Source organism: Callorhinchus milii, unplaced genomic scaffold, assembly GCF_018977255.1.
Source record: "Callorhinchus milii isolate IMCB2004 unplaced genomic scaffold, IMCB_Cmil_1.0 Scaffold15, whole genome shotgun sequence".
Lineage (NCBI taxonomy): Eukaryota > Metazoa > Chordata > Chondrichthyes > Chimaeriformes > Callorhinchidae > Callorhinchus > Callorhinchus milii.
Genome location: NW_024704756.1, coordinates 17,500,222 through 17,524,428, shown reverse-complemented (window position 1 = coordinate 17,524,428; position 24,207 = coordinate 17,500,222). Strand labels below are relative to the sequence as shown.

Sequence of the window (24,207 nt, the reverse complement as noted above, 5' to 3'; positions counted from 1 at the left end):
ACTGCCCCCCCTCCCTCCTCACTGCCCCCCTCCCTCCTCACTGCCCCCCCTCTCCTCACTGCCCCCCCCCTCCTCCTCCCCGCCCCCCTCTCACGGCCCCGCCCACCGTCCTCTGTGGCAGGAATCACGTGTCTCTGACACCACCATCACGTGACGTCGACCGCTGCTTCAGGTAAACCCGGAGCCTCGGCCTCACCCCCACACCCCCACACCCCATAGCCCACACACACCCCCACACCCACAGCCCCCCATAGCCCCCACAGCCCCACACCCCCCACCCCCCCCACACCCCCCACCCCCCCCACAGCCCCCACCCCCCCCACACAGCCCCACACCCCCCCACAGCCCCCCATAGCCCCCACACCCCCCATAGCCCCCACACACCCCACACCCCCATAGCCCCACACCCACACCCCCCACACCCCCATAGCCCCCCCATAGCCCCACACACACCCCCATAGCCCCACACCCCCCACAGCCCCCACACCCCCATAGCCCCACACCCCCCATAGCCCCCACACCCACACCCCCCACACCCCCCACACCCCCACACCCCCATAGCCCCACACCCCACCCCCCCACACCCCCACAGCCCCCACACCCCCATAGCCCCCACACCCCACACCCCCCATAGCCCCCACACCCACACAGCCCCACACCCCCCCCCCCCCACACCCACACCCCCCACAGCCCCACACCCCCCACCCCACACCCCCCACAGCCCCACACCCCCCCCCCCACACCCACACCCCCCACAGCCCCACACCCCCCACCCCACACCCCCCATAGCCCCCACACCCACACCCCCCACAGCCCCACACCCCCCCCACACCCCCCCATAGCCCCCACACCCACACCCCCACAGCCCCACACCCCCCCACCCCACACCCCCCATAGCCCCCACACCCACACCCCCCACAGCCCCCACACCACCCCCCACCCCCCCCCCCACACCCCCACCCCCACCCCCCATAGCCCCCATAGCCCCCCCACACAGCCCCACACAGCCCCACACACCCCCCATAGCCCCCCACACCCACACCCCCCCACCCCCCCATAGCCCCCACACACCCCCCACAGCCCCACACAGCCCCCCACCCCCACACCCCCCCACACCCCCCATAGCCCCCCACAGCCCCCACACAGCCCCCACACAGCCCCCACAGCCCCCACACAGCCCCACACCCCACACCCCCCACAGCCCACACCCCCACCCCACAGCCCCCACACCCACACCCCCCACAGCCCCACACCCCCCCACCCCACACCCCCCATAGCCCCCACACCCCCCACACCCCCACACCCCCCCCCACACCCCCACACCCCCCCCCACACCCCCCATAGCCCCCCCACACCCCCACACCCCCCCACACCCCCACACACCCCCCACCCCCCCATAGCCCCCACACCCCCCCACACCCCCACACAGCCCCCCACCCCCACACCCCCCACACACCCCCCATAGCCCCCCCACAGCCCCACACCCCCCCACAGCCCCACACCCACACCCCCCACAGCCCCACACCCCCCACCCCACACCCCCACAGCCCCCACACCCACAACCCCCACAGCCCCACACCCCCCCCCCACACCCCCATACCCCCCCACAGCCCCACACCCCCCCACAGCCCCACACCCCCAACCGCCCCCCCCACACCCCCCCCCCACACCCCCACAGCCCCACACCCCCACAGCCCCACACCCCCCCCACAGCCCCACACCCCCCACAGCTCCACACCCCCCCCACAGCCCCACACCCCCCAGCCCCCCGGGGGGGGGGGACAGTGATCCCGGGGGAGAATGGGGAGCGGGGGGGGAGCCTTACGGCATCTCCTGTGAAGCGCTTTGAGACGTCTCGACGCCGCGATCAGGCGCCGGGTCACACGTAAGGGTTATTCTTGTCCTCCGACAGGGCCACAGACTATCGCAGGCCGATGTCCAGTTGGGTGTACGCAGACCCGAGGATGTCTTACGACGATTATCAGTATCCGGTTGTGTTTTGCCGCTGTACGAGAATCCCCCCGGCTGGATCCCGCTCCGTGAGGTAACGCTGCCGCTTCCCGCTTCCCGCTTGCCATTGCCAGCTTCCCAGTGAGCAGCACAGCTCAGGCGTTTAACATATAAGTTGTTGTTGTTGTTGTGTCTGTCCGAGCAGAGGCTGCACCACCCAGACTACAACAACGAGCTGACCCAGTTCCTGCCGCGGACTGTCGTGCTGAAGAAACCGCCAGGCGCTCAGGTAAAGAGCCTCAGATTCGGGGCCAGCCAGTCCGGGTCACAGGCAACTCCGCCACTCGCAGTCACCCACTCGCTTTGGTGATCACCCGGGGGCCTCAGTGTCTCAGACCGACGAGGCCTTCTCCGATCACCACTTCATATCCTTCACCACCTCCGCCCCCCTCCCCAACTCCACCAGACCCACCACCATCTTCTGTCGCCCCTGGAAGAAGTTACCCCCACAATCCCTAATCGTGAAACCCACCACCTGCTCCTTGACCCCATCCCCACTCCACTCCTTATCTCTCAGCTCCACCTCCTTGCCCCACTTCTCACAGACATCATCAACCTGTCCCTCTCCTGTGGCTCTGTTCCCATTCCCCTAAAAACTGCCATCATCACTCCCACTTTGAAAAAACCCTCCCTTGATGCGTCGCAGCTATCAATCTCCGGCCCATCTCCAACCTCCCCTTCCTGTCCAAGGTCCTTGAAAGAGTTGTCGCCTCCCAACTGCGCTCTTTCCTCTCCACCCATTCATTATTCAAACCCCTTCAGTCGGGTTTCCGTGCTGCCCATAGCACAGAAACTGCCCTGGTCAAGGTCACCAATGACATCCTGACCATCTGCGACCAGGGCTCCCTCTGCCTCCTCGTCCTCCTCGACCTATCGGCAGCATTCGATACGGTCGACCACACTATCCTCCTCCACCGCTTGTCCTCCCACCTCAACCTTCAAGGCCCTGTCCTTGAATGGTTTATGTCGTACCTCTCCCACCGTCTTCACTTTGTCTCCACAAATGGCTTTTCCTCCACCCCCCGCACTGTCTCGTGCAGTGTCCCTCAGGGCTCTGTCCTCGGTCCCCTCCTCTTCACCCTCTATATGCTCCCCCTGTGGTGACATCATCCGCAGACATGGGGTTAACTCCCACATGTATGCGGATGACACCCAACTTTACCTTTCCTCCTCTACCCTCAACTCCACGACCACCGATGTCCTGACAGCTGTCTGTCCGACATCGAGTCCTGGACGAGAGACAACTTTCTTCAGCTCAACGTGCGAAAACTGAGGCCCTCCTGATTGGCTCACGTCAGCGCCTCCGCACCTCAGGCGCTGACAGCATCAGCTCCAAGGCTGCACTCTCCACCTCTCAAAGTCTCAGGAACCTCGGGTTCTGTTCGACCCTGAGCTGTCCTTTCTTCCTCATATCTGCGCCACAACTGGCACCGCCTTCCATCACCTCCGAAACATCGCCAGACTACGGCACTACCTCACCCCTCACGCGGCTGAAACTCTGGTCCACACCTTTATCACCTCAAGGCTGGACTACGGGAACTCTCTTCTCGCCGGCCTTCCCGCCACCTCCCTCCACACTGCAGGTCATTCAGAACTCTGCAGCTCGTGTACTGTCCCGCACCAGACACCGCGACCACATCACTCCCACCCTCACCCTCGCCCTCACCCTCGCCTTCGCTCGCCTCCACTGGCTCCCCATCCCCCAGAGGATCGAATTCAAGATCCTCATCCTCACCTACAAGGCCATTCACGGCCTCGCTCCTTCCTACCTCTCTGACCTACTATCCCCCTCCCTACCTGCCCGTACCCTCCGTTCCTCTGGCTCCGGTCTCCTCCACATCCCCCGCCCCAACTGCCCTACCATCGGTGGCCGGGCCTTCAGCCTCTCAGCCCCGAGGCTCTGGAACTCTATCCCCCAGTGGCTTCGCCGCTTCCTCCCTTTCCTCCTTCAAGGCCGGTCTCATGACCTTTCTTTTCGACTGTGCCTTCAGCTTCCCTCTCAACTCTCTACCCCCTCCTCGCTCCCTCCCTTCACCCTGACCATTTTCCCACTCCTTGCTCCCTCCCTTCCCTTCACCCTGACCATTTCCCCCCTGCTCGGATCCTGACCCAACTGTTCAGCGCCTTGGGACATCCTCCCGACGTGAAAGGCACTCTATAAATGAAATCTTGTTGTCGTTGTTGTGACTCGGGTGTGTTAAAGCCAAACCCAATCCCGTTTCTTCCTCCTGCAGCTCGGCTTCAACATCCGTGGAGGGAAGGCCTCACAGCTCGGGATCTTCATCTCCAAGGTGGGTGTCCTGCGTGGCTCGGCCCTGCCCAACCCCCTCCCAACGTTTCTCTTCATGTCCGGCACCAAGTTTAATATAACCTGATGTGGTCGGGGACCGTGAGTTGAGCTGCACGTCCACAAACTAACCCCCGTGCCTGATCTCCGCAGGTGATTCCCGACTCCGATGCGAGCCGTGTGGGGCTGCAGGAGGGAGACCAGGTCCTCGCTGTGAACGAGGTGGATTTTCAGGACATTGAGCACGGCAGGGTAGGTGCTCACAGCCTCCACACGCCTGGCTGAGCCTGTTTCTTATTCCGGTTGTCGCCGCTAGACTTTAATGTGTGTGTTTGCTGTTCCGCAGGCTGTTGAGATACTGAAATCAGCCAGAGAGATTACAATGAGAGTGCGGTACTTCCCTTACAGTAAGTACAGCACAGAAACTATTGAATGGGTTTGGTCTGTGCCCCAACCCCCACCCACTGTACAGTGTTTACGGTTTCATTGGGGGACTGAGGTTTTGAAGAGAGAGAAGGCATTTTCCTAAAATGAATTGTATAAATCCGTGTGGAAACTGAGTTATAGCAAGAAACAGGAACTAAACAAGGACTGGGGTTAAACAAAGCCACGTAACCCAGTTTTCCCCTCTATCTCCCTTGTGAAGCAGCTACCGGATGAATGGGATTGGGTTTGGTTTTATCACATCTGAGTCACACGGGCGACAGAATCAAAACGAAATCTGAAAGCCAATCGATCATTTTTGCTGCGTCTCCCAGTGCGAAGGGGAATTATAGTGGAAGGTTGTGTGTGTGTGTGTGTATCGATTGTCCAGTGTTGAGCTCACTGGATTGGGTGGTTTCTCTGCTGATTCAGCACGAAAGTGTCCTGGGTGCTGCTCAGATGATGATCCTTTCAACCAGGTAACCCCGATCCATCAGATTCTCACTTTCTCCACAGATTTTCAAAGGCAGAAAGAAAGGACAGTTCACTGAGCAGCTGCTCTGCTGACACCCACCTGTGCCTCAGGAACTTTATCAGGAGAATCTTCAAGATAGCTGCTCGACTGGACCATCTGCAGGCACCTGTTGCACACCTTTCACAGCCGGGGGTGGGGGTGGGGGGGGGAGGGCGGGGGTTGGACTTGGAATCTCACCACTGTTTAAAAACTCCATTCTTATATATCATTGAGAAGTGAATGGGTCACAAGCTCTGCACAGTGAGCTCAGTCTTAAAGATACAAGCTTGTGCTCTGAACACCTTTGTCTGCCTTGCACTTACTTTATATAATAAAATACAAAATTACATTTGTATAGCACCTTTCACGTCAGGAGGACGTCCCATTACAGGTCTCATTTCTCTGAACACCAGGAGAATACACACCATGTATAAATCTTTCCCCCCTTATTTGGGGCATCAAGTTTCACACCAGACTTTACAGTAAATGTAACCGCTGAACCCGAGGGGCAAACGGGTTAAGTAGATGGAGAATGTGAGCTGGCCTGATAAGGGATATGAATAGTCACTGTGTGCTGACCGTCACTGCTGGGGACTTGTCAGTCAGTGCCAATTAATTGATGTGTTGCAAAGTCCAGCCTGGCACGATGTGAAAGTCCAGATGTGAAACAATCCTGAGTTTAGTCTGTTCTGTAAAAAATATAATCCACTGCAGTGAGGCACTTACACAAAGCTGCCACAGAAAATAAACGTTTACAGCACAATGAGCATTCCTGTTCACGTGCAGTTTGTCAGGGTTGGGATGGATGTTTACTTGGGAAGCAATGACATTGCAGGAGATCTTCGTGGGGGAATAGGGATTATTGATCTGCCATGATCTGATACAATGCCAGGATACACGCAGCTCTTCCTGTTCCTACAGTGGAGCCTGGTCCCAGGAAAGGTGTGTCAGACCATCTGCTGCATGTTTGCAGTTAATGTTTATTGTAATAATGGAGGTGGGGAAGGAGTAACCTACAAGGAACTCAAAACAAAAGAAATTATTTGCATTGGTGATTATTGGCTTTTTTTTAAAGAACTTCCTCCTGCATAACTGTCTAGAAATGCCTGGCTCTGTACTGGGGTTACCTTGTTAACTGGATACTCTTTTATACATTGACACCTAATAAATCTGGTGAGAGACCAGGAATGTGTCTTGTGGTTAGCAACACCACAACTATGCAAGACAGAAGCGAGTGTAAGTGTTTATGTGAACGCAGACCTGAGCAGGAGGGGCAGACACAGCCCAGTAAGTGAGGTAGAATAGCAGTGCCAATTTGGATTGAGGTGAGCAGTTGTCTCGAATTCAAGATCCTCATCCTCACCTACAAGGCCATTCACGGCCTCGCTGCCTCCTACCTCTCTGACCTACTATCCCCCTCCCTACCTGCCTGTACCCTCTGTTCCTCTGGCTCCGGTCTGCTCCACATCCCCCGCCCCAACTGCCCTACCATCGATGGCCTTCAGCCTCTCAGCCCCGAGGCTCTGGAACCCTATCCCCCAGTGCCTTCGCCGCTTCCTCCCTTTCCTCCTTCAAGGCCGGTCTCAAGATCTTTCTCTTTGACTGTGCCTTCAGCTTCCCTCTCGGCTCTCTACCCCCTCCTCGCTCCCACCCTTCCCTCCCCTCACCCTGACCATTTCCCCCCTGCTCGGGTCCTGACCCAACTGTACAGCGCCTTGGGACGTCCTCCCGATGTGAAAGGCGCTCTATAAATGGAATCTTGTTGTCCCTTCCGCTCTGCCATCAGTGGCCTTCAGCCACTACACCACAACACTCTGCAACTCTCCCTCAATCCCTCCGCCTTGCCCCCCCCCCCTCACATTCAAATCCCGCCTAAAGACCTTCCTTTTTGATCGTGCTTATGGTCACCTCCCCCCTCCCTCTCCGCCTGGCTCGATGTCAGACTCCACCACTGTCAAGTGCTCTGGGACATGAAGGACACTATATAACTGCAAATTGTTGTCTCCAAATCTGAGCTACAAATTTAATCCCAGTATTTTCAGGAATGCAAAAGGTATATTAAGTAAAGCTCCCTCTAGACTGCTCCATCCAGTTAGTACAGGTGATTTGTTAGGCAAACACCATGCCTCAAATCCAACAAACAGGAATTACATTGATGGGAAGACTGCATTGACATGCTGGACGGTTGAGATCAAATGCACTCTGTGTCTGAACCTTGCGGTTTGAGCAACTCGTGGGTCACAGATATTATTTACAAACATCCAATATCCAGTGGAATATATTTTATTTATTAAAAATTAGCATGTTCTTACAAATCACAGCAGTTTAGTAAAGAGAAAATTTAAATCCGAATTTCACTCATTTGTAAACTGTACACCAATAAATTTGTACGATATAAATACAGAAACTAAATCAGATTCCTCGCTTTAAAATATACTCTGCCATTTAGGATTAAAGACAATCAGGCACTCAATGTAAACCTCAGAACTAATGTTGATTGGCAATTCTATAGCATTCTGAGACACAAATTGGTCCAAAAAACCTAGGGTTTTGGAAAAGCCGCAAATCTTTGGGAGGTTGAAAGGAGCTTGGAAGCTGAGCGCCTCCCCCCTCCCCCACCAAACATGCCAGATACAATACCAATTGCTAAATTCTCAACTCCCACTGTGTCCACATCACCGTGCTAGTCAACAGCCTGATGTTGCACTGGAGTGCAAGATCAGAGCACAACACATCATAGGAGTAACAGCATTCTAGCCAGAAGCAGAGTTCCAATTATTTTGATAAATCACCCTTGTAAGAATTAACATCGTAGATCAATTTAAGCATGTGGGCTGGTTCCATTAGGAGGGACAGTGGAGGTTAGTGGAGTAGTGTGTGAGGCTAAGCAGGGTGAACACTTCATTACAACGTGCACTTGTTACACATGAGGCAGACCAAAGCTAGAGCTTCCAACTTGGGGACAACTGAAAAAGCAGCACAGGCAATCTCTCCAACCAAACGTCGGCACTACTGAATGACCGTTTCATACTTAGTGCAGTTAGTGGCACTTCTGCTTTCCTGTGTGACAGTGGGTGCAATGATGGATTTCCAAAGGGAAAGACTGAGAGGACCCAGGCGTCCAAAATCACACAGAACCAAGAATTAATAATTTAACAGCTGGGAAGTTAGTGTCCTTATTGTAAAGGGATGTGTGCAGGCTGCAGAGCACATCCGCTGCAAGAGAAGCCCATATGTTAGTCGGACAATCAGATCAGAGCAGCAGGCTTAAACCAGGAGTAGTGTAGTGTGTGTGGGGGGGTGGGGAGGAACTTCACACTTATTGCCAAATGTATTTCTTTAAATTCTTCAGTTCACCTCAATGCAAAGGGGAAGAATTGAGAATGACAGTAAAAACACCACCTTGTGTTACTGTGTGGTAGCCAGGGGCTGGAGTTCAGCCTCGAGACCCTGGGTGTTAATTGGAGCAGCAGCAGGTGGTCGCACTATCAACATGTTTTAGAGCAAATGAGCTCTTTGTTGGGGTTGAATTGGGAATTTGTTATGTGTGGTGGTGGAGGAAAGGAAAGAGGGAAAGTAAGAAATCCACAGTCAGTTAGGATCTGCCGCCAAAGCAAACAATTTGGTTGCCAACAGTAGTACGTACCATGGCTGCTGAGTGCCAAAAGACACACAAACACACAGATAGCACGTTAACTATGACTGAACTATTAACTGACTGGACATCTCCCAGGGTCCACATGTGGAGGAATGGCATGTTCCCACAGAGCACAACAGGACAGTACAGTGCTAGCAAACATGGTTGGTACAATTACACACACAACCCATATTCATCCACAGCTGCGTTTTGGCAAATTGCAGCAATTGTGCCAGGTTCAGGGTCTGGATTACACAAGGCACTCACTCTTCTAACAGCCTGCTGATCAACATACCTGAACCAACAAACTCCCGAAACATCAGATCACATAGTTACATCATGTGTTTTTTACAGGACACTGGCCCAGCAAACAGTGATCTGATATAACAGATACTGGCCCAGAACACAGTGATCTGATATAACACTGGCCCAGGACTGTTGTGGGAAGGGGAAGAGAAACAAACAGAAACAAACGTAAAACAGCCAGCAGTATATCTCTGAACACTGCAGTTTCAGGTCTTGCAGCAATGGCCACGCTCAGAGGCTTTGCACAGCACCTGCCCTGCTCCCGCTGGCCTGGAAATGGCAGCAGCAATTCTCCCACAGAAAGGCACAGCGACGGTTACTATGGCACTTGGGAGGAAGGATGTGCACACATCTCCTGTTTGGACACATTGCCCAGTTGGCACCTCACTGTTCTCAAGAGCATTATTGTCGGCAACTGAGGTTATTCACCTGGAAAAGTCAGAGGTTTGGGGCATGTGGGAATCTCACCCCATCCCCCCACCACCAACACATAAGTGTTTAGAACCTGCAGGTATACATTGCTGGGCTTCGTTCCTGGACAGGTGGATTCTACATTCACATAGAATGTCTGGCTTTAACAGATTGCAAACCAAGCAGTTCATGTGACTACAATCTCCACAACATTGGGGGCCGTACAGAGAAGCAACAGGTTACTATATAGAGAGATAGGGGCAACAGGTCTCTGCGTACAGAGAGACAGATAGAGAGAGGCAGCAGGTTGCTGTCCACACAGAGAGAGAGAGAAATTGCTAGAAGAGAATGATGTACGACCTCTTGCTACAAGGTGACTTGGGAACCGTGGCAGTTCGTAAATTAAATCATGAACCCCAATGCCTGATATGATATCTGTGTAACTGATTTAAACAATCACCGTGCGGCCTTGCTGTAGATGTCACTGCAAGAGTTTCTCGCTCTGTACTCTGACCCTCAGCATCGAGACCGGACTAGCTATGTGCTGTGCTGGCCTTTTCACGTCATGGCTGCATCAGCTGAATGTGTAACTCCTCACAGCTGACACCTTCCCCCCACCCCCCCAGTTGGGCTGCAGTGGGTGAACAGTGATTTACCCTATTAACACCACACGGCACGACCCCATGGCCTGGTACTGTGGATGCCGCCACACCTACATCTACACAATCTGGCTTCATTCAGAGCAGCGTTCCCACATATCACATTCCCCCCAATCAGATCCCACACGGCCACTCAGGCTGCAGCAGCTCCTGGCCCCAGCAGCAGGTTTAGGCTTTCCCTGTCTTACTGCTGGTCTCTTCCTCATCACTGCCATCCTTCACCTCGCTCAGGCCGCTCTCGTCGATGTTCTCCAAAGAGTCTGCATGCTGGATGGACAGCTCCGACAGACTCATGGTTGGGAGCTGGCTCTGCTCCGGGTTCAGCCACGGCTTGTAGCTCGGCTTATTCTTCTGCTTCCACTCGGGGTACTTCATGCACGCCTTGCACAGCTTCTTCAGCACCTGAAACACACACCCCGTCAGGCCACAAGTAAAACACACACGCCACACAAACATACACACACAGCCAGGCCACATGTAAAACACACACACACTCTGTCAAGCCGAATGTGACACACACACTGCGGTGTAATGTGCAAGATCACAAGATAATTATAACCAGTGATGGCTGCAGCCAGGTGCACTGAGCTCCAGCACCCTGCTCGGACACCAATCCCTGCCACACACATGGCCAACCACAATAAGGCTTCAAAACACAACCTACAGCAAGCGCAGGATACTTACTTTGGGAGCCAGGTAGTGCGAAGCTTTGTTGACAACCCATTTTGGCAGCGATCCTGTAAAATGGACACCCAGTCAGAATCTCAGCTCAGCCCTAATCTCACCCGCACCCCAAATCTCCATTTCTCAGCCCCAAACACACTGTTACCTATCTCTTCCCTCCCCTCCCCTCACCCCACTCTTACCTTTGGGGTCGGCCTGTGCCAAGTAGGTTAAGGTGCAGCTATTGATGCCGGTAGAGTGTATGAGGTACCCGGTGAGGATAGACACCGCTCGCACCAGCCCCTTCTGAGGAGGGTAATTCTACAGAAAGGAAGAAATGCCACATTGAAATGTTGCACATTAAAATGTACATCGTTGTTCAGAGGTGCCGTCCTTCAAGCCAGGCATTAAACCAGGGTCCCATCTCTGCTCACAGAAGGACTTTAAAGATGCCACAAATTTATCGAAAAATAGAAGAGCTTCTTCCAGCGTCCAGGCCAACAATGCATCCCCAATAAACCTGAGCTTCACTTCATGTGGGCCCTTGCTGGTCGCACATTGGCTGCTGTATTTGCAAACAAATATAGTCAGTACATGCGACATTAATTCCCTGAGAAAGGCTTTGATATGTTGTTCAACATTCTAGGATCAAATGCAAAAATTATCATCATTACTTAGACCACACGGCACTGCATGTCTGCAGAGTCAACAGTGACCTCAGAACTACCCCGACTGCCACAGAGCACCTTTCTGATTATCACCAATCAGGCCAGGAGTGGGGTGTGTTGGGGGGCAGTCCCCTGGTATGGTCACTGCGCTCCATATAGATACAGCCTCACACCAGAACCTCAGGTATCTCTTCTCGATGAGTTGGGGGTGCGGGGAAGGGTAAATGCTCGCGCTTATTACTCACTGGGTGTTTGACAGAGTGATTGATGATCATATAATCCGTATCCAGGACCAGCCATGAGCGTAGTGTAACAACATCCCGATTCTGCAAAGGTTTCAAACATCTCCCTACACGAAAGAAAGTGAAAAGGAACGAGGATAAGGGGCAGGCATTTCCTCATCTCAGAAGAGGGTGGGTGGAGAGTGGGGGAGACAAGTCAGGGTAGCAGGTGGGGGGTGGCTGGAGATGAGTTCAGTAAACGTGCGTGACTCACAGGAGTAGTAGCCGACGTCAGCATTGACAGTGAGCCGAGCGATGTCGAAGGTCTGCATCATGTTGGTGTCCCACTTGCGCCGGTACTCGATGTCATGCAGTACGTCGTACATGGTTTCAGCCGACACATCCTTGATATCAATTCTACACTGAAAGAGCGAGAGAGAGAGCAGTGCGGTTACAGGCAGGCAGTAACTGGAGTTCAGTAACTGTGACAAGTGGCCACATTCACTGTGGTACAAGCGAAGCTAGTGTGTGTGTGTGTGTGTGTGGTGGGGGTGGATTGAGGGCATTTTTATTTATTGTTTCAAAGCTGAAGTGCAGAGAGCAATGGGCAGGTTACAAATAGATCCTTCTGTCCTTATTGCACCAGCACAGCCCCCCAAAAGGAAAACCTGATCCCAAGCCACATGATGGATTTCAGACGCTATCCCGGCATTCCCAATGCCTGTTGCACAAGAGATGGTCACAAAATGCATTGACACGCACTGACCCAGCTCCAGTCAACAGCTAACCACAGGATGACATAACCAACCCACCTCCCACAGGAGCCTGAGGAACCACACTGAGATCAGCTAATAAACTCTCACATTAATACTTCCCCACCAACCAGGAAGCCACTGACCGCAGGGTAACTACAAGATCACTTCTCTTGCACGTTGCTAACGATGTTACTGACTGTCTAACTGCGGGAATATTATTATTTAAATCCTTATCGTGGTCCCACTCTACACAATATGTCGATTGTGCGGTGATTTCAAAACTGTTTTATACAAATGCAGAACCGTCAGTAAACGGTATGGAACAATCCTTTTGCATTTTGACAGATATCACTAGAAACAGTAAAGGCCATGTTATCTGACACACAGTCATGTGATGGCTGACGGGGCATAACACTGAATGCAACTTCACCCTCTCCTCTCCATCAAGCAAACAGGATTCCCAATGGTACAGACAGGAACCCTCCTCTGTGCACCAGCGGGAACTCTCCCAACCCGAGGTGGCGTGTTCTTGTTGTTAATTGGGGTGGGAAGCAATAAAGCCGGCTGCGGCAGGGAAGGCCGGGGACACAGGAGCCGGTGCAGTAATAATCCTTACATTGATATTGTGCCTTTTCACGTCTGAAAGCTCTTCACAGGATATTACTTTAAAGGGTGTATTTTGTATACAAAAGGGAAAAGCAATAGTTTTGGGGGACGGGCGCTCACTGCTCGGCACGATGTGCCAGGCCACATGCCAACTGACCCCAAGGCCTCTCCCGCTGCCACCGATCAATCGGAAACCATTTTGTTTCCCGCAATTTGTGTTTGTGAGGCCCGGCCGCGCTCGGCCTGGTCGCAGGCGCACAGTCACTACACCTGACCGCAGTTCCCTGTGACGTCCTTTGCTTCAACGTTACTTCATCTCCCCACCCCCAGGCTCTCCTCAGGGGGAGGGTCAGGCTCACCCGAGGTGGGTGGGGAATCTGGCTCTCTCTGAGGGGGGGGGGCTCTCCATCTCGGGGGGAGGGTCCCTCTCTCGGGGGAGGGTCTCTCTCTCGGGGGGACGTCGCTCTCTCGGTGGGGGACGTCTCTCTCGGGATGGGGGACGTCTCTCTCGGGGGCGTCCGTCTCCTGAGGGGGGTGGGAGTCTCTCTCTCGGGGGGGGTCTCTCTCTGGGGGTCTCTCTCTCGGGGCCGTCTCTCTCGGGGGGGGGCTCTCTCTCGGGGGGGGCTCTCTCTCGGGAGACTCTCTCTCGGGGCGGCGCTCTCGGGGCGGCGCTCTCGGGGGGCGCTCTCGGGGGGGCGCTCTCGGGGGGGCGCTCTCGGGGGGGCGCTCTCGGGGGGGCGCTCTCGGGGGGGCGCTCTCGGGGGGGCGCTCTCGGGGGGGCGCTTCGGGGGGGGCGCTGTCGGGGGGGGCGCTGTCGGGGGGGGCGCTGTCGGGGGGGCGCTCTCGGGGGGGCGCTCTCGGGGGGGCGCTCTCGGGGGGGCGCTCTCGGGGGGCGCTCTCGGGGGGGGCGCTCTCGGGGGGGCGCTCTCGGGGGGCCGGGGGTCTCTCTCGGGGCGGGGGGGGCTCTCGGGGGGTACCTCTCTCGGGGGGACCTCTCTCGGGGGGTATTCTCTCTCAGGGGGTCGGGGGGGGCTCTTTCTCGGGGGGGTCTCTCTCGGGGGGGCTCTCTCTTGGGAGACTCTCTCTCGGGGGGGGGCTCTCTCTCGGGGGGGGCTCTCTCGGGGGCCGTCTCTCTCTCGGGGGGGCTCTCTCGGGGGGGGCTCTCTCGGGGGGGGGGGCTCTCTCGGGGGGGGGCTCTCTCGGGGGGGGGGGGGCGGCTCACCTTGATCTGATGCACGTCCCTCCCCTCGGCGGCGGCCTGCACCCACACCGCGAGGCCGGCCTTGCTGTACCGCTGCTGCCATCCCTGCTCCACCTCACAGCGCCGCCGGAACGAAGCGAAAGCCTGGTCATCGGGGATCTGCACCGCCTCCTCCCGCCGCTGCGGCGCCGCCATCTCCGGCCTCCGTCTGCCTCCCGCTCCCTCGCTTCCGGTCGCCGGCACCTGACAACGCCGGATGTCCCGCAGGTGCGTCGGCTGCTGATTGGTCCACTGGAACGTCACTCAGCACATCGTCCCGCCCACACACCTGTCAGGTGTCACACATCACTGGCACTGTGCGCACAGCATCACTGCTGTGGGCAATGGCAATGGCTCGCCCACAATACCCAGTCACTACACTTTACCGAATGTCAGAATCGAGCCCCCCCCCCCCCCATGTGACCGTCTCTTGGCCGGTTCCTGAGCCCGGCAGCTCCGCAGTATCCCAGGGCACTCGCTGCTCACAGCAGCACAGTCCAGCCTGACTCATCGGCAGGACCTGGCAGGGCAGACAGTCACTGGGAGCAGTCACTGGGAGCAGGGGAATCCTCATCCCACTCAGCTCCTGTTAATCCTGCAAGCCAAGCCAAAGCCCAAACGGGAAGGGTGGTCCTAGCTAGATAAGCAGCGGGAAAACTTACCATTCTACGCCTGATACTCTCCCGAGTTCGGTGAGCAGGATGCATCCCTCCAGTGAGAGAGTGCACATTCCATTCTAATAAATATCTCTGGAATTTCCACTGATAAGTGGGATGCATGGAACTCTGAAACAAAAGCAGAAGTCGCTGGGTACACTCAGCAGGTCAGGCAGCATCTATGAAGAAAGGAAAGTGAGTCAACGTTTCAAGTCCACGACCCTTCATCAGAACGCGCACCCAAAATGTTGATTCAGTTTCCTTTCTCCATAGTTGCCACCTGACCTGCTGAGTGTTCTCAGCAACTTCTGGTTTAGTTTCAGATTTCCAGCATCTGCAGTGTTTTGTATTTTGCATAGAACTCTATTTGGTTTGGAGACTCTTGATGTGGGTGGTGGGTTTCTGCACGTGGCCAAGCAATTGGATGACATGATTATGCACTGTGTAAAATGCAAGGTTTATTGTTATTTTCATCCGACTCCATTGGCTCCCTATCCTTCAGAGGATCCAATTCAAAATCCTGATCCTCACCTACAAAGCCCTCCATGGCCTCGCCCCACCCTATCTTTGTGACCTCCTAAACCCCTACCAACCCACCCGCTCCCTCCACTCAGCCGACTCCGGCCTGCTCCATGTCCCCCGACCCACCCACTCCATCATTGGCAGGAGAACCTTCAGCCACTCTGCCCCCAACCTCTGGAACTCCATCACCCAATCACTCCATCTCGCCACCTCCTTAGCCTCCTTCAAGTCCTGCCTCAAGACCCTCCTCTTTGACCATGCCATCGGCCACCCCCCTTCCTCTCCCCTCCCTTCTCACGCTGACTCCAGCTCGGGTCTGGTCTGAAATACTGTACAGTGCCTTAGGACATCCTCCCGATGTGAAAGGAGCTATACAAATGTAATCTTGTTGTTATACTACTACTAATAATAATCCTTGCATTTGATGTAGCGCTTTTCACATCTTCTAGATGTCTCAAAGCGCTTCACAGAATAGACTGTAAAGTGAATTGAATGTATATTTGTGGGCGAATATTTGTTGTTGTTCACCAACCAGTGGAAACAGTGTGAACTGGTGACTGTCGCCCAACCTAAACCCAGTCACGGCATTTACAGGGAAGGAAGTCTTGTAGCCTTAACAGCTGAGTGTCATCGGCACAACGTGACCCTCAGGTCCTTCCTTGGCTCGGGTTCGGCAGTCTCCGGCGACACTCGGTTATTTCCGGCGACACTCGGTTATTTCCGGCGACACTCGGTTATTTCCGGCGGCGCTCGGTTATTTCCGGCGACGCTCGGTTATTTCCGGCGACACTCGGTTATTTCCGGCGACACTCGGTTATTTCCGGCGGCGCTCGGCTAAAGTCGGGTTTCCCCAAAGATGGCGGCGTTCGGGATCCTGAGTTATGAGCACAGGCCGCTGAAGAGGCCTCGGCTCGGGCCGCCGGACGTGTACCCGCAGGATCCCAAGCAGAAAGAGGTAAGAGAGGCCGAGGAGACTGTGAGCGAGCGGGAGGGCGAGCGCGAGAGGCCGGGGCCTGGCGAGGCGGCTCAGACAATACCGGCAGCCGCGGCCCTGCCCCCCCCCCCCCCCCCCACACACACACACACACACAGCCGTCCCCGGATTAGGATTAGGATTGGGGTCGGGATCGGGATCAGACTCGGACCCGGGATCGGGATCGGATCGGGATCAGGCCGAGCCGGCGGGAGGTGGAGGCAGTGACGGGGTCCGGTCGGGCCGCCGCTGAGCTGAGACAAAGCCCCGAGACTCCGGGTTTGACTCACCTCTTGTCCTGGGAATCGCCGCACAATGGGAAGCTCCCACCGTCTCCCACTCCCACTCCCACCGTCTCCCTCTCCCTCTCCCACTCCCACCGTCTCCCTCTCCCACTCCCACTCCCACCGTCGGGCTCTCCCTCTCCCACTCCCACCGTCGGGCTCTCCCTCTCCCTCTCCCACTCCCACTCCCACCCTCGGGCTCTCCCTCTCCCTCTCCCACTCCCTCTCCCACCCCTCGGCTCTCCCTCTCCCCTCCCACTCCCACCGTCGGGCTCTCCCTCTCCCTCTCCCACTCCCACCGTCGGGCTCTCCCTCTCCCACCCTCGGGCTCTCCCTCTCCCACCCTCTCCCTCCCGCTCCCCCTCTCCCTCTCCCCCTCCCTCTCTCTCCCTCTCCCCCTCCCTCTCCCTCCCGCTCTCCCACCCTCGGGCTCTCCCGCTCCCTCTCCTCCTCCCTCTCCCCCTCCCGCTCCCTCTCCCCCTCTCCCTCCCGCTCTCCCACCCTTGGGCTCTCCCGCTCCCTCTCCCGCTCCCTCTCCCCCTCTCTCTCCCTCTCCCCCTCCCTCTCCCTCCCGCTCTCCCACCCTCGGGCTCTCCCCCTCCCTCTCCCCCTCCGCTCCCTCTCCCCCTCCCGCTCCCTCTCCCCCTCTCCCTCCCGCTCTCCCACCCTCGGGCTCTCCCGCTCCCTCTCCCTCTCTCTCCCCGGCCACAAACAACCTCTCTGTGAAATCCATCTTCGCCCATTCTGTCTTCCATAAAGTTTCTGGAGTATAAAGTGCTCTTGTTATTAAATTCCTCCTTATTAATCCCATGTTCAGTCCCTGTCCCCCGGTGTCAGTGGCTCAGTACGTAGCGCTCTGTGGGCCAGAGGGCTGTGGGTTCGAGCGCCCACATTGGGGACTTTGGGCTCACAGACCAGACTGACCCTCCAGTGCAATGCTGGGAGGGAGATGTTGAGACGTTTGGGTATGTGATGGGCTCAACAGAATTTTTTTGATCCACATTACAGGTGTCAGCCTGGTACAATTGGTAGCGCTCTCTGTCAGAAGGTTTCAGCGCCTTGGGACGTCCTCCCAACGTGAAAGGCACTATGTAAATATCAATGCAATGTGTTGTTGTTAGTCTAAGACCCTTGTCAGCACTTTGAGTTTCTAAACGAGGCTGACATTCCCGTACAATGCTGGGAGAATGCAGCATTCTCAGAGGTGCCATCTTTTAGATGGGGCGTTAAACCAAGGTCCTGTATTCACCTACAAGGCCATTCACGGCCTCGCTCCCTACTACCTCTCCGACCTACTATCCCCCTACCTACCTGCCTGTACCCTCCGTTCCTCTGGCTCCGGTCTGCTCCACATCCCCCGCCCCAACCGCCCTACCATCGGTGGCCGGGCCTTCAGCCTCTCAGCCCCGAGGCTCTGGAACTCCATCCCCCAGTGCCTTCGCCGCTTCCTCCCTTTCCTCCTTCAAGGCCGGTCTCAAGACCTTTCTCTTTGACCTTCAGCCTTCAGCTCCCCTCTCGACTCTCTTCCCCCTCCTCACTCCCTCCCTTCCCTCGCCCTGACCATTTCCCCCCCAATGCCCGGGACCTGACCCAACTGTACAGCGCCTTGGGACTTCCTCCCAACGTGAAAGGCGCTCTATAAATGGAATCTTGTTATTGTTGTTGTTCTTGCTCAGGAGGGCCTTAAAGATCCCATTACACGATTCAAGAAGAGAAGGGAGTTTCTTTCCCAATAGGCTGGCCAGCAATCCTCCAGATTAAAAAGTTGGTCATTCGCTTCATGGCTGTTTGTGGGACATTTTTGTGCACAAATTGACTGCCATGTTCCCCTACAAATACACAGTGACAACACTTTACAGAAAACTCAGTGAAGGGCTTTGACGTTATGAGGCACTATATCAAATACAAGGATTATTATCATAAAATCGTACAGCACAAAAAGAGGCCATTCGGCCCATCGAGTCTGTGCTGGCCCTTTGAAAAGAGCAATGTAATGTCAGTCCCACTCCCCGGCCCTTTCCCATAACCTGCAAACCCGTCCTCCTCAAATACCTTCCACCGCGTTTTTAAAAGTAGTTATTGAATCGGCCTCGACCGCCCTTTCAGGCGATGCGTTCCAGATTTCAACAAAACACCAAGTGTGCTCTTCTCTGTACCAACAATAAGTCCAGTTTCACAGGGACAGCGGCTGTTCATTTCAAGGTGTGTGATTGAATATTGGGACCTTACTACCTGAAGCAGTGGCATAGTGCACACTTGTGGCAAAACACAGCTTTCTGAAAAGATAACAAACTCTTCTCTTCCCAGCTTTCTCTCTCTCTGTTGTAAAGAATCCCAGGCTGACATGCTTCTGGGGATGTAACCATCCGGTTAGGATCTGAAAATGAATTCCATATCTGAACAGTTCATCAATTGCAAGGGATGAGGGCTGTGAGTGAGCTGTTTAAAGTCAGCCACTCTCTTGCTTCTACTGCTCCTGCACATGAACCCGCAGCACATTAGTGACTGCAGATTCTCCTCATCTTGTGAATCATGTAAAGCAACAGGGTTTATCATGTCCTCCCCTTCTCACTCAATGGTGCTGATTGACGAGGGTTGGCTGCATGCACTCTAGGGTTAGGGTTAGTGGCTGTGGTGATGTCTCTAACCTGAATGCCTCTTTGGTTTCAGGATGAGCTGACGGCACTGAATGTCAAGCAGGGCTTTAACAACCAGCCCGCGGTGTCCGGGGACGAACACGGCAGCGCCAAAAACGTCAACTTCAATCCTGGCAAAGTAAGCAGATATGTCTTTGACTTGATCTGGGAGAGAGCTTGTGGTGTAAATATAACTAATTCACATGGTTTATGTGTGTGCTTTGTTAGGCCTGACATTGTGCATGTGTTCTTGCTGTATTGTGGAACACGTTGTTGCAAATAAATTTTGCTCACGCTTTTCCCTCCCCTCCCAACTGGAGAGGCTCCAGTCTGGTTTCTGCCCTTCCTGCAGCACAGTAACGGCGCTCGTCTAAAGTCACAAAAAGTCAAAGTCTGCCCGTACCTCCACCACCTGCTGCCTCCGCTCGACTGGCTCCGGCGTCCTGCTGGTCCCTCGTCTTCTCCGCTCCACCATCAGCAACCTTGCTTTCAGCCACTGCGTCCCGAAACTTTGGAACTCTCTCCCTCAATCCCTCTGCCTTGCCCCCTCCTTTCCTGTTTTCAGATTACACCTGACGACCTTCCTCTAATCCCTCCGGCTCGGTGTTTAGCGGTCCGAGACGCTGCCTCGTGCAAAAAGCTCTGTAGAAATGCAAGTCGTTGTTGTATTTCTGCCTCTGACGCTATGCTGGCTTGTTGCAGATCAGTTCGTATTTCAGCAGTATCATTGCCGAGAAGCTGCGATGTAACACATTCCCCGACACCGGTAAGAGGAAGCCTCAGGTTAATCAGAAAGACAGCTTCTGGCTGGTAACCGCCCGCTCTCAGCCTTCCATCCACAACTGGTTCACTGACCTCGCTGGAACTAAACCACTCACCCAGCTCGCCAAAAAGGTAATCTCACATTTCATACGCTGTCTTTCACTCACATCGGGAGGACACCTCACAGCGCTTCACAGGATGAGCTGTAAAGTGGAGTCGCTGTGTGTTTTGTGGGCGGTGTCTTCAACTCAGCACAAAGAATAATTCCCCTTCTCCCCCACTGCGCTGTTCCCCTCAGGCTCCATTGTAAGTGAGGGCTGTGCCACATTGCCGTTGTGTGTGGTTTACCTACACTCATGTAGAGGAGGCCAGAGTTTGTGCATTTCAGCGTGTCAGAGTTCCGGCTGTAATTCATGAGGCTGTTCTTTCCCCTGCTCCAGGTGCCTATATTCAGTAAGAAGGAGGAGGTATTTGGGTACCTGGCCAAGTACTCGGTGCCGGTCATGCGGGCGGCCTGGCTGATAAAGATGACCTGTGCTTACTATGCAGCCATCACTGAAACCAAGATGAAGAAACGGCACGTGATTGACCCGTGTATAGGTATGTTTGCTCACATGTCAAAGGGTGGCCTCTGACAGAGCCAGGGATGGGTTCCTGCGTTTCAGCGTGGTTGAAATGATGTGGTCACAGTTTACAGGCTTGAGCTTGTTCCTTTTCCCTGACGCAATGGTATCTTTCCTTTTGAGCACAAATCTTCCTGCCGTGCTCAGTCAGGGTCTCAGTGCTGTGGGTTTGCAGTTGCTGGTCTGACTGTGGGAGAGCTGGCTGGTGGGCTGCTGGAGCCTCCCTTGTCATACATGGGTCACAAACAACAAGAAATGAAAGAACTGTTAGTGCTGCTGGGAGTGTTAGTCCTGGTCAAATGAGCAGAGCAGCAACTGCAGTGACCGTTCCTGAGCGCGAGAGCACAGGTGGAGACAGCACTACAAGTGACAGGAAGCCTGAGAGACGTAGCTCTGTAGAGAGCTTGGGCAGTGTGTGATGGCTGGTTTAGGACTGGGCATTGGGAGAGTGATGTTTTGTACAGGTGGATCCTGTGGGTACACAGGTGTGTCTCCTGTTGGCTGTGTGATATCCCCGCGGACACCGTTGGCTGTGATCCTGTCTACTGGTGTGCGAGCGGGTTTCCTGCAGATCAGCCTGAGACAGGGCTCGGTACCAGCACGATCCGATTCCTCCTCTTGGTGTCAGTGATACAGTGACTGCCACAGCTGTAAGAGGTTTACAGGTATGAAATGAAATGACCCCAAATCAGTGAGACAATTGTATACATTATTAAAACCCCTCCTCTCCCTCCCTCACTGTTCCCTCAGAGTGGACCCAGATCATCACTAAATACCTTTGGGAGCAGCTACAGAAGATCGCAGAGTCTTACCGTCTGCCATGCTCGCAGGGCAGCGGGACCCCCGCACAGCCCCCCGCCCCCGAGGTGGAGCTGACCATGAAGCAGTGGGAATATAATGAAAAGTTGGCACTTTACATGTTTCAGGTACGATGGTTTCTTTATATAGTAATCGGGAATCAGTGAAATCTTACTATGTTGTTGACTGCGCTTTAATCAGGATGTTTACTCACCCGGTGGGAAATGGTTTCTCATGTTCCTTTGGTGGGAAAGAATTGTGGCAACAGTTCTGTTTGTACATAGTCTGGCTCTTCAGTATGCAATTTAGTCTAACACTGTCTTTGTGTCTGTCTGTCTCTGTGTCTGTCTTTCTGTCTCCGTTCTCTGTCTGTCTGTCTCCCCCTCTCTGTCTGTCTCCCCTGTCTGTCTGTCTCCCCCTCTCTGTCTGTCTGTCTCTCCCTCTGTTCTCTGTCTGTCTGTCTCTCTGCGGCAGGACGGGATGCTGGATAGACACGAGTTCCTGACCTGGGTGCTCGAGTGTTTTGAGAAGATCCGCCCGGGGAGGACGAGCTCCTCAAGTTGCTGCTGCCATTGATGTTACAGGTGAGAGAATTCCGTCCGTCACGTCTTACGCCAGCAGCTCTGCCATCAGTGACTGCAGGACTGAGAGCAGCTCAACACGTGGGCACACACACGCACACAGTGCTCAGCTCAACACCCCACCACACACACACACACACACACAGTGTTCAGCTCAAGCCGCATGTGCTGTTCACAATGTCTCAAAAGTGCTTTAAAAGTAATATCTGTGAGACGCTGCCCCGTGTGAAGGTGCTGTATAGTCCTGTAGCTCAGTGGTTAGAGCACACACCTTGCAAGTGAGACACCTGAGTTCAATTCCCGGCAGGGCGAAACCTTGGGCAAGTTTCCTTACTCCACACGTCTGATAATAATCCCTCCAAAACAAAACAATAATAAATTGGTCATTTCATTCCACGACTGTTTGTGGGACGCTGCTGTGTGCAATTGGCTGCCGCGTTTCACCCACAAATATACAGTCAATTCACTTCATATCAAATGCAAGGATTATTATTATAGATGCTGGTTGTTGTTGTGTATTGTAGACGCCTGTTCACCAGTTCTCTGTCTCTCTGCAGTACTCGGGGGAGTTTGTGCAGTCTGCCTACCTCTCCAGGCGTCTGGCTTACTTCTGTACCCGCCGCCTCTCTATGCTGCTGGGTGATGCCAGTGGCCCGGCTGTGACAGGAGGGCACCAGTCCCATGTGATGCCAACACCCAGCACCAACACCTTGCCCTCAACTCCAACCCCCCCACCCAGCGGTGGGACCCAACCTCAGTCTCCCTTCATGGACTTTTACATCTGCCCTCAGCATCGGCCGGTGGTCTTCGGGCTCAGCTGTATGCTTCAGGTAAAGCTGTATTGGCCAATTACTCCAGGCTGTAACTGGGTGGGGGGAGTGGGGGCAGCTGCAACGTTCCCTGCTGTGGTCTTTAGTACTAATCAAATATATTATTGAATATTACTTTATTATTGCATTTGTATATCACAAAACATACAGCATTTCACTTTACTGTGTAACCTGTGAAGCGCTTTGAGACGTCTCGAAGACATGATAAGGCGCCACATCAAATACAAGGATTATTATTATTAATATTTACCAAGAAGCTGGGATCCAGGCTGCCTGTTTTTGCTGTCTCTGGACTTGGAGTGTGGAGAGCAGGAGTTGGGGTGGGGGGGTGTCAGGCTGCCTGTTTAGACAAGTCTCTAAGCAAGGCTGACTGGGCTGTGTGTGGAGGTGGGAAGATCACAGATACAGTGATAACCAGGCATGTTGACTGACCAGCAACTGTTTGTTGGCAGAGTATTGTTCTGTGTTGCCCGAGCGCCCTGGTCTGGCACTATTCGCTGACTGATTGCAGGAACAAGACGGGATCGCCCCTGGATCTTTTACCCATCGCACCATCCAGCCTACCCATGCCAGGCGGGAATTCCAACTTCACCCAGCAGGTGTGTGAAGTCTCTCTCTCTCTCTCTCTCTCTCCTCTCTCTCTCAGGTGATTGAGGAACGCCTGTGATGGATGACAGACTCATATAACTATGCCTTATTTCCCTTATGCAGGTCCGGGCCAAGGTGCGGGAGATAGAAGAGCAGATTAAGGAGCGTGGGCAAGCGGTGGAGGTCAGGTGGTCGTTTGATAAATGCCAGGAAACCACTGCAGGTAACATTGGGCATTACCCATGGCCCCAGACACAGACTGCTGCCAACACACAGCCTGGGAACTCACACACTCTCACACTTTTACTTTTGCCTCAATGATGCGTAACAAGCTCTCGCTGGGTCAACATGCAGCTCTCCCCTACACCACTGTCTGTCCATTGTATAACTGCTAATAATCCAGTGGCTGGTTTGCCATCAGAGGGGATATCAGTTCCTGTGTATAAAGTGTTTTCTGGGTTCACTTTTAGCAGTGCAGGGTTCCTCGGTCAGTATGGACAGGTATCTCGCACTGTCTGACTGTCTGACTATTACTGACCGCGGGCTCTTTTGCA

The 24,207-nt window shown here is 54.6% G+C and overlaps 3 protein-coding genes across 3 annotated transcripts in view; 2 read left to right on the top strand and 1 right to left on the bottom strand.

Moving 5' to 3' along the window:
* Positions 1-118: 118 nt before the first annotated feature.
* Positions 119-5,398, top strand: pdzd11 (PDZ domain containing 11). Its single transcript, XM_042340689.1, is given in 8 exon segments — positions 119-172; positions 1,913-1,998; positions 2,001-2,044; positions 2,156-2,239; positions 4,245-4,301; positions 4,451-4,549; positions 4,644-4,704; positions 5,237-5,398. Coding segments are annotated over 7 exon segments (444 nt in total). The 5' UTR covers positions 119-172; positions 1,913-1,934; the 3' UTR covers positions 5,272-5,398.
* A 2,103-nt stretch (positions 5,399-7,501) lies between these two features.
* Positions 7,502-14,590, bottom strand: LOC103189368 (START domain-containing protein 10). The gene is made up of 6 exons (XM_007909739.2): positions 14,383-14,590; positions 12,074-12,221; positions 11,824-11,927; positions 11,114-11,231; positions 10,932-10,984; positions 7,502-10,649 (listed from the first exon to the last, which is right to left on the bottom strand). Exons 1-6 carry the CDS (start codon positions 14,554-14,556, stop codon positions 10,416-10,418), a joined length of 831 nt encoding a protein of 276 aa, XP_007907930.1. The 5' UTR covers positions 14,557-14,590; the 3' UTR covers positions 7,502-10,415.
* A 1,826-nt stretch (positions 14,591-16,416) lies between these two features.
* The window catches only part of LOC103189375 (mediator of RNA polymerase II transcription subunit 12), a 41,175-nt gene continuing 33,384 nt past the window's right edge, over positions 16,417-24,207 (top strand). The window contains 10 exon segments of the mRNA XM_042340588.1: positions 16,417-16,533; positions 19,506-19,610; positions 20,174-20,365; positions 20,674-20,833; positions 21,607-21,782; positions 22,129-22,186; positions 22,189-22,238; positions 22,793-23,065; positions 23,518-23,664; positions 23,777-23,876. Coding sequence (XP_042196522.1) covers positions 16,435-16,533; positions 19,506-19,610; positions 20,174-20,365; positions 20,674-20,833; positions 21,607-21,782; positions 22,129-22,186; positions 22,189-22,238; positions 22,793-23,065; positions 23,518-23,664; positions 23,777-23,876 — 1,360 coding nt within the window. The 5' untranslated portion in view covers positions 16,417-16,434.

Bases quoted from the DNA above. Each gene is read 5' to 3' on its own strand.
- LOC103189368 (XM_007909739.2), bottom strand. From the start codon at position 14,556: ATGGCGGCGCCGCAGCGGCGGGAGGAGGCGGTGCAGATCCCCGATGAC. The intron at 12,222-14,382 runs GTGAGCCGCCCC...TCGCTCTTTCAG, and splicing joins GGGACGTGCATCAGATCAAG to TGTAGAATTGATATCAAGGA. The intron at 10,985-11,113 runs GTAAGAGTGGGG...TCCATTTTACAG, and splicing joins GGCACAGGCCGACCCCAAAG to GATCGCTGCCAAAATGGGTT.